Consider the following 8,628-nt stretch of genomic DNA (forward strand, 5'->3'; position numbering starts at 1 on the left):
GAGAATTCAACCAGCTCATATAATGACAGCAATTTAACTTGTCTTAGTCCTTTCACCCATTAAGAACATTCCTAAATAGAGTACACACCCAGAGGAAGAACCCTAATTATTTTGGGGATCCCCTGACGTTTCATCTAGCACCACTAGTAGAGATTCTGTAATGGGGACGCATGTGGTTGCCTCTATGTTCCATGAACTCTTGCAACATTTTTGTTTTATTATCTTTTCGCCTTGTGTTTTTCCTGGAGCACCTATGGCAAAACGATGAAGATAGATTGAATATGAATTTCTAATACTGAAGTTTTTCTGCATCAAAATTAGACGTTGAATTTTAAAAACCATCAAATTTCTAGCACCGGGTTTTTTTTTCGCCTCTTTTTTTTTCAATGTTAAAATGAATTCAGTGTTAAAAAAATCTATGTCAAAAATATTCAGTTTTTCAAAATTTGACATGTAAAAAAAATTCAACATATCAAAAATTCAGTAAAAAATTCAACATCAAAAAATTCAGTGTGAAAAAATCAACATCAAAAAATTCAGTGTGAAAAAATTCAACATCAAAAAATTCTGTGTAAAAAGAACCAGACTCAACATCCGGGTAACCAGGGAGAAGCAATCGATCCCTGTCTCAATTCATCCAACGGCAGCCAATCAAGTTACGCACCATTGGTCATGTGACACCAACACAGGTAGGACAGATCAGCCATGTCTACCAACTCGGGAGATGGTGCTTCGGTGAGTGAGTTTACTTTATTTGCCATTTGTGTTCGTAAAATTGAGTAATAGATATTACTCGACACGTTGCACATTAACCGGATTTATTGAATAATATCTACACTTAACTTTTAATGAGGTGGCGCCGCAGTTTTCGACGTATTCATGAAGCAAAGAGTCCCTTACTTCTCAGCATGGACATAAGAGAAAGCCCTGCTGAGCAGGACATGGTACTTGTCTCCTTCTATAAGCGACCTAATGTGGAGTGGGGACGACCCCTGAATTGCAGACTTGAAGGTAGCTCCAGTTACAAGTTGCAGTTGTCCAGAACTAACTTAAGTATTTACTTTATTCTGTCAAACTTTACATTGTTTTACAGGAGATACTGCTATTGGACATGGTGTAACTAGGTTCTTTTTCTCCACATGCATGGAGAAGCTGAGGTCAGGCTTTTGCATCAATTTTGGTATGTATGTAATAGAATACTTCCAAATGCAAACTGTATTACCATATTTTTTACTATTCTGTCCAGAAAGGTTTATGGTATTTTGATAGGTTTGCTTTATCCTGAATGTTCAAAGGGTTCTTCTAAATGTAAAATGCCTGTATTGATGATATCTAGGGTTCACAGTCCATCACAAAACTGAAATGCATTTTCAGTATTCACTATTCACTCTCACATTGATTTTTGTACTCTGGAAAGAGGCCTATTACTTTTCTTTGTTGTTCTTAATAAATATTTTTGATATCTTGACAGCAAATTCAAGTTATACACGGCTTTTTGAAGGAGAGCCTGGCCATTTAGTTCCCTTAGCCTCTCACTTTCTCGTGGAAAGTGACATGTTCATGGTGGCGGGTAGAATGATAGGCCACTCCTTTCTTCATGGAGGACCATGCCTGCAGGGACTCAGCCTGCTGTTAATCATGTCTTGCTTGGTAGTCCCAAAACTGCAACAGTGACACTTGAGGACTGTCCAGATCTGGACATTAGAGAAACCATCAGGCTTGTATGTTTGATTAAAAAAGGTTTTTCTTTCAGTAATATGTTATGTACAATGTGGCACCCTTTTATTGTATCCATTGTCCTTTATGAATGACATTTGTGTGGCTTATTGTCTTGAAGCTTGAGGGGGGATCCACAATGTCAGATAAGGATAAACAAAGTGTCCAGGACTTGGCCTATGCGTGGGACCTCCCTTCCCTAACTGACAACAACAGGAGGTGGCTTTTTGAAAAGCTATTGATACACGCAGTGAGTCAAAGATTGAGAAACGTGTCTTTGTCTATTACTGTCTGCAATAGAATCCAAAATGATCAGTCTTTCTCATGCTATTTTTTCAATGCAGGTACTTCTTCAGCGCATCACATGGCCTCGTGAGGATGACAACGATGATGAGGACTGTTCAGTTGAAACCAAATGCCGCATGTCAGGGTATCTACGACAGTTCATAGCTAATGGTAGGTTTACTTGTCTCAAGGGTTTGACTAATCTTCTATTCAATGTAAACTGTTAGTGCCATAGTTGGCTATTTATCCTGATGACTAATCATCATCCATTTAAATCTACTCCATAGCAACACCAACTGAATTGACCAACCTGGTCAAATTCTGGACCGGATGGGAGGTCCTACCACTGAGTCTCTCTCTGGAAGTCGTCGAGGGAAGATACCTCACAGCCTCCACCTGCTTTGAGACCTTGCGCATCCTAGGGCATTACAAGGACTGCACGTCTTTTAAACATGACATCCTGGCATGTATTTGCACTTGCCATACAGGATTTGGTCTTGTCTGAGTGACATCTGGGCCTGTATTTACACTTGCCAGACAAGATTGTTCAAGTAAAATGTAGATATTTTTATCTTTGTTAGCTGTCAAGTGTTCAGATTCACCTGACAGTATGGAATTGTTGTAATTTGTAGAACTGTAACTTAAACTGTAACCCACATATTTCACACCATGCCTTACTCTGGTTTGACACATCTGATGTTGAAAATACAGTTTTTAAGAGGTGGATTTACACTCATTCCATTTTCACAGTGCTACATAGTTGAAATTTATTAAGATCGTTTAATAAAATGTTGATGTTTTTCTTATTAGCAGTCAAGTGTTCAGATTCATCTGACAGTATGGAGTTATTGTATTTGTAGAACTGAAACCCACATTTTTCAAACCATGTACTGGGGAGACACAGTTGACATTTTTTAGTATTTCAAAACATCTCAAGCTCAGTTTTCATAGAAAAATGTGGCATGTTACATTACATGCAGGTTATGATTGGCAGCTTAATGTATTCCTTGTAACAATCTGCAGGAGTTTAAAGTGCACTTAACTGTACTTTTGACTGATGGAACTGAAAGGAACGAAAGTCTGCAAAAACATTAAAACCTCAACACATAACTCAAAACTTAAGTCTATCTGATCAGTTCTTTTCAGAGATCAAGAAATTGCTCGCAAAACTGAACAGCGGCAATGTAAATCTCACTGCCATTGGACTGGGATGCAGCTCTTGGCTGAACTGCAGCTCTTAAAGCTGTCAGTTGTCCATCGGTCAGTGGGCATGCTGTGTGTGGAACGACGACGCTGAAGTGGACATCACAAAGTAGTCCACTGTTTTCCCACTCAATGTCAGGAATATCAATGCCCTACAAATAGAGAGCATTTTAAATTGTATGCAGTAACAGGCACACTTTAAAATACTATGTGTTCTTAGCTTCAAATTCAACAGCTTAAACATGAAAACCAAATGATTCATTCAAATCACATATTTGTACGTGCCTCTGCAATATCTGGTCCTTGAACTGGGTAATGTCTGCGACCCAGCTCCCACAGCTGGTTGGGGGTCATGTTGCTCTCTGTTCTGAGCGGATGGTTGTCCCAACCATTCCGGAATATATCCAAGTCATCCTGCAGGCGTGGGAGGAAAACAAAGTGGCAGCAGAAGAGGTGTATTTGATTGCCGATGGTGAGGAAGCCCTCTTCTTCAAGGTAGTGCAGGACATCATAATAGATGCAATGAACAGCTGTCCACAGGTCTCTCCACAGCCGCTCAATGTTTCATTTTAATTCAAAACAAATAATATTTACAAATGTATTTTTCAAATCCAAAATTAGTGCACAACAATTAAAATGTAAATACCCAACTTATTTAATAGCTAAAACTCTGCCTTTGAATTTCTTCTTTATTTATGCATAACCCACTATATTTGGAATTAGATCTTGTTTCATACATACTGCATGTTATTACACCTTATGCAAATGTGACAAATAATAGTACATCATGGTCCTCTTACTAGCAGCTGTATGCGCACATAGTACCACTACATGGTATCAGTGAGGGGGCAACTTCCAATTAGCAGTATCTATTCTATTGAACAAACCGTTGGTTGTGAACACTCTTGCCAGATATAAAGCTGCTCCTTCCAGTGCCACGGACTGTAAACATGAAGCGTGCAACGTCAACGTTTTCCACGCCTTGATCTCCACGTACCCTAAAGGAGACACAAAACCCTTTCAAAGATCATATGAAAAGTTGGTTACAGTTAATCGCTAGTTCATACAAATGTGCATTGAGAGTGGTTGAAGCATCTGGGAGTAAAATTCTGAAAATAAAATGTAAAACATTTTTAATCATTCCATTTCCCCATTCCCAATCTCTCCAACTAAAAGGTAGGAAACAGGGATAATACATATCGGCTTCATGTAGCCACATAAGTGTAATGAACAATGCTTATCTTTGACCTGGAATTTTTCCCATCATACAACTCATCTCCCAGACAGAGCTATACTGTCGCTACTGTTATAGTGTAAAATCTCCTAGTTTATAATATGCATTCACCTGAGAGGAACACCAAACTTGTCGACAGATTCCTGGAAGAATGCCAGGGTGGTTGAGGCCATGTTGTTTGAGGCTGCACCAAGATGTAGTATCTGCAGCACAAATACAATTACATGTCTATTAGGCACTCAAGTATTTAATAATTATAGAAATATGTGTACTTTGTCCAAACAATTGTGCTAACCTTGCGAGAAAACCCATCAATGCCTCCAAAGACAACAATGTTGTAGCTGAAAGATTGAAAAATGAATTTGTCAACTGAACATCCTGCAAGTAAAACCAAAAAAAAGTTCAACACAGTTGCTGAATGTAATTCACAAGGTGTGCGTCATTTTACAGTTAGAGGTTAGCTGTTACGGTGCATATACAGTAACATAGAAGCAGTATAAAAATATGTGGACACTGATAACAACTTAATACTTTAAAAACACACTTTAAACTAATACATTTCGTCAAAAAGATTGCTTAATATGAATTTACCGAATCAATTTATGGTTCGTATCAATGTGCATCAAAGACTGGGGTCCTGGTACTGAGTAGGTCCGTCTAGCTACACACCCTACATGGAGCATTCGATTTATGACACTAATTGTGTCAACACGGTGCATGGATGCTCTGACACGGTTATACTGCACCCTCAGTCCTCTGGCTTGCAGAAGGGCCTTCATCATGCGATATCCAGAGTTAGGCTGCCTAGATTTAATCTCTCTCACACACTCATCTAACTCTTCATCTGTCATAGGGCTGTAGAGTGCCTTTACTGAGAGATCAGACTCAGCCATGCGTCGGTATACTGTACGTCTGGACACCCCCAAGAGTTTAGCAATACACGGAACAGACAAATTAAGTTCCAGAAGTTTGCTAAGGTAGTCTGAGGATATGGTCATCCGCTGTCGCCCAGCTGGTCCTTGCTCAAACTGCACAACTGCAATGTGTTGCTTCCTTTTGTGTTTTTCCAAGTTGATGAGACTGTGTAGCTGTGTCAGTGCATCTAAAATAGCTGGACAAACAGTTACTTGACTGGACACAGCATTTAAAAACACAAGTTCTTGTGTGCAAGTGAACTCTAAGAAGTCCAGGTCCAGAGGCATGCGTCCCAGAATATGTTCTAATCGAGAGATCAGACTCAGCCATGCGTCGAGAGCGAAATCTTTCTAAAAGATGATTAAGCAGTTGTTCCTGGGAGAGAAAACAAACAAAATAGAAAATTAACAATAGAAAAGCAAATCCATGACTGTAACACCTGATGTTTGCAAAGTGCAATTGTGTAATAACAACTGCTTCATCAGATACTTTATAAGTTCAAAAACCGATGCCTGCATGACAATGATTGCACAATAACTCCTGTTATACCATAGCGTGAAAGAGACGATCAGTTATGAAGGGGAGAGACCCTGCTGCCACCATCCGATCCTCCCTTGCTCACGTCCTAAGGACAGAGTAAAGTCTCCTGGACATATGTGCATTCTGTTCTTTGAGCTCTTCCTTTCTTCATTTATAGTATGGGAAAATATGGAAAATGGGATATTTGTGCAGCTTCTGGTGAGCAGGCTGGGCCATATACAGGTAAAGCAGTAAGAGTAGGCCAGCTTAATAGGAGGAGTGGTGGTTATAGACTGGTTTGTTTCATACATTACAAGCAACATTTGTTGCTTGTAGCTGTTTGTCAACAGCTGCCATCACTGACTTACAGCAACCACGATATGCTGTCACAGGTTAACACTGTCACGGTTTAATGCACTGTCAGTCGTCATACTCGCTGCCTCAACCAAGAGTAAACCATGCTCACATACCGTTAACTGGTTACTAACGCAGTTTTCACGAATGCGGCGCCAACTCATTAAAAGTTAAGTGTAGATATTATTCAATACATCCGGTTAATGTGCAACGTGTCGAGTAATATCTATTACTCAATTTTACGAACACAAATGGCAAATAAAGTAAACTCACTCACAGAAGCACCGTCTCCCGCGTTGGTAGACATGGCTGATCTGTCCTACCTGTGTTGGTGTCACATGACCAATGGTGCGTAACTTGATTGGCTGCATTTGGATGAATTGAGACAGGGGTCGATTGCTTCTCCCTGGTTACCCGGATGTTGAGTCCGGTTCTTTTTACACTGAATTTTTTGAGATGTTGAATTTTTTTTACATGTCGAATTTTGAAAAACTGAATTTATAAAACCCCCCCCCGGACGCTCCGGACAGGACGTAAAAAGAGGACATGTCCGGGCAAAAGAGGACGTTTGGTCACCCTAGCATACAGTCTCGCAGTTTTGCATAGTCTTGTGAGTTTGTCACCAAATGGGTTCCACATTCTTCTCCCAGGCACTCGAACACACAACAGTAATTATATCTTATTTTATCATTGGTAACCGCAAAATAAATAACGACGTTTTCCTCCGGTCATAACTTCTCCGGACTTTGCCTCTCACTCCTTTTCGGGCTTCTCCAACCTAAGACCCCGTCTTCTTAAACCCGGTAGGTTAGAACACTGAACTCTGATTTGTTCGCTATATAACTGACACCTCTACCAACCAATACAAATGAAAAGTTCAAGGACTTCTAAAACATAGGAAATATGAAAACTTAACGAATAAATGAAAATGTAAACAGAAATTAGTAGGGCACTACAGTAACTTTCTCTGGGTCTGCTATGTTGCTTGAACCCCGAGAAGTTCAAAGACTCGTGGCGGAGTGTTGAAGATATGCAGCATCTGTCAGCTGTGGAGCCAAATCCCCGTTAACACACCGATGACAAGGTGAGCTAAAGTTGCCATAGAGACTCGTTCATATACAGCAGCTTACAGGGCCGTGATGAGGCTCCACTAACATGTTATTAATAACACACAGAGACGTCATGTTACCGGTATCACATGTTATTTAGACCAGTTTAATGGAGCATGAGTTTAATCTCTAGCTATTTTTTCTAATGTTCAGCATCTATTGCCAAATAGATAGATAGATAGATAGATAGATAGATAGATAGATAGCTTTAATTAATGAGCTGCAATAAACTACATTTTAGCGTTTAAAGCTCTACTTTTGCGGTTATTTTGGTGAAAGTAACTCAAAGTAACGCAAAAGTAGTGTAACGCATAACAGTTCAGAGACAGTAATAAGTAATGTACCTTATTACTTTAAAAAATACAGTAATAAGTAATATGTACTGTATTACATTTTGGAGGTAACTTGCTCAACACTGATGACCACCAATAGCATCTTCCGACTACCCGGCCTGTGAGCCAGACCTACCAAGCCAAACACAACAGAGGGAGGAGTGCCCGATAATGAGGAGAGGGAAGATGGTTAAGAAAGGAGAAGCCTGCTAGGACACGTTAAAGACATTTGCTTCATTGAAGCTTTCCGCTCAAACGTCAAAGTTCATAGCCTATATTCCCCTGATTTAGATGGAATGATTTTATAATGAAGTGATATAAACCTTATCATCTGGCCATGGTTTTCCACATATTTCTTTGTTTGACATTCCTCCTGTTGCAATTTAAACAGGCCCTGTTATGCTTTTTGTGTTGAGCGTTATATAGTTTTTTGTTTGTTCATGTAAATGTAATGCAAAGGCTTAAATCCCTGTGGTGACATCACTAAGTAACACTTGTGCTTCTATTTGCCAGCACTCCAGCACATTGTTTGTGATATGCTAAGGGGGCGGACATTTTTAAGACATCTCTAAGCAGTTGACAAATTGACAAAGAGATGGCCAGCTAACCAATCAATGCCTGGTTTAAGACAAACGGTGAAAAGAGGTGCTGTAGACATGGCATAGTAAAAGCAGAAAATACAAATATAAACCTGAAAATGAGCATTAAAGGGCCCCTTTCACAAAAGTGGACTTCAGGAATGCATTTCAATATTGTTCAGTCATTTTTCATCGTGTGTAGCATAATTAATTAAGCACATTTCTATTGTGTTACAGTGTGTTGCATGATGACAACGAATGATCCTTGTGAATCCTTGACATTTGCGATTTTCAATTAAGTTTCGCGACGACCACTATGCTCAGAGTACTGCCTCACAGCCGCCGTAGACTCTCACTCTTGTTTTTTTTTAATTAGCAATGTG

The 8,628-nt window shown here is 39.6% G+C and overlaps 1 protein-coding gene and 2 long non-coding RNA genes across 4 annotated transcripts; 2 read left to right on the top strand and 1 right to left on the bottom strand.

Annotated features, from left to right (window-relative positions):
• The first annotated feature begins 654 nt into the window (after positions 1 to 654).
• On the top strand, positions 655 to 1,161 carry LOC134863515 (uncharacterized). Its single transcript, XR_010165673.1, has 3 exons — positions 655 to 735; positions 854 to 1,011; positions 1,094 to 1,161. It is a non-coding gene; the product is annotated as an uncharacterized LOC134863515 (long non-coding RNA).
• Positions 1,162 to 1,633: 472 nt separating this feature from the next.
• On the top strand, positions 1,634 to 3,310 carry LOC134863516 (uncharacterized). Its single transcript, XR_010165674.1, has 4 exons — positions 1,634 to 1,721; positions 1,838 to 1,966; positions 2,061 to 2,172; positions 2,289 to 3,310. It is a non-coding gene; the product is annotated as an uncharacterized LOC134863516 (long non-coding RNA).
• A 208-nt stretch (positions 3,311 to 3,518) lies between these two features.
• Positions 3,519 to 6,658, bottom strand: LOC134863854 (uncharacterized). Of its 2 annotated transcripts, none has more exons than XM_063882597.1 (6): positions 6,504 to 6,658; positions 5,030 to 5,728; positions 4,734 to 4,779; positions 4,550 to 4,641; positions 4,092 to 4,202; positions 3,519 to 3,759 (listed from the first exon to the last, which is right to left on the bottom strand). In XM_063882597.1, the coding sequence occupies exons 2-6, from the start codon at positions 5,638 to 5,640 to the stop codon at positions 3,555 to 3,557; spliced, it is 1,065 nt and encodes a 354-aa protein (XP_063738667.1). In that variant the 5' UTR covers positions 5,641 to 5,728; positions 6,504 to 6,658; the 3' UTR covers positions 3,519 to 3,554. The 2 variants fall into 2 exon arrangements, with proteins under 2 accessions (XP_063738667.1, XP_063738668.1); XM_063882598.1 differs by having other exon boundaries at positions 3,549 to 3,618.
• Between the last annotated feature and the right edge of the window lie 1,970 nt (positions 6,659 to 8,628).

Source organism: Eleginops maclovinus, chromosome 4 (assembly GCF_036324505.1).
Source record: "Eleginops maclovinus isolate JMC-PN-2008 ecotype Puerto Natales chromosome 4, JC_Emac_rtc_rv5, whole genome shotgun sequence".
NCBI lineage: Eukaryota > Metazoa > Chordata > Actinopteri > Perciformes > Eleginopidae > Eleginops > Eleginops maclovinus.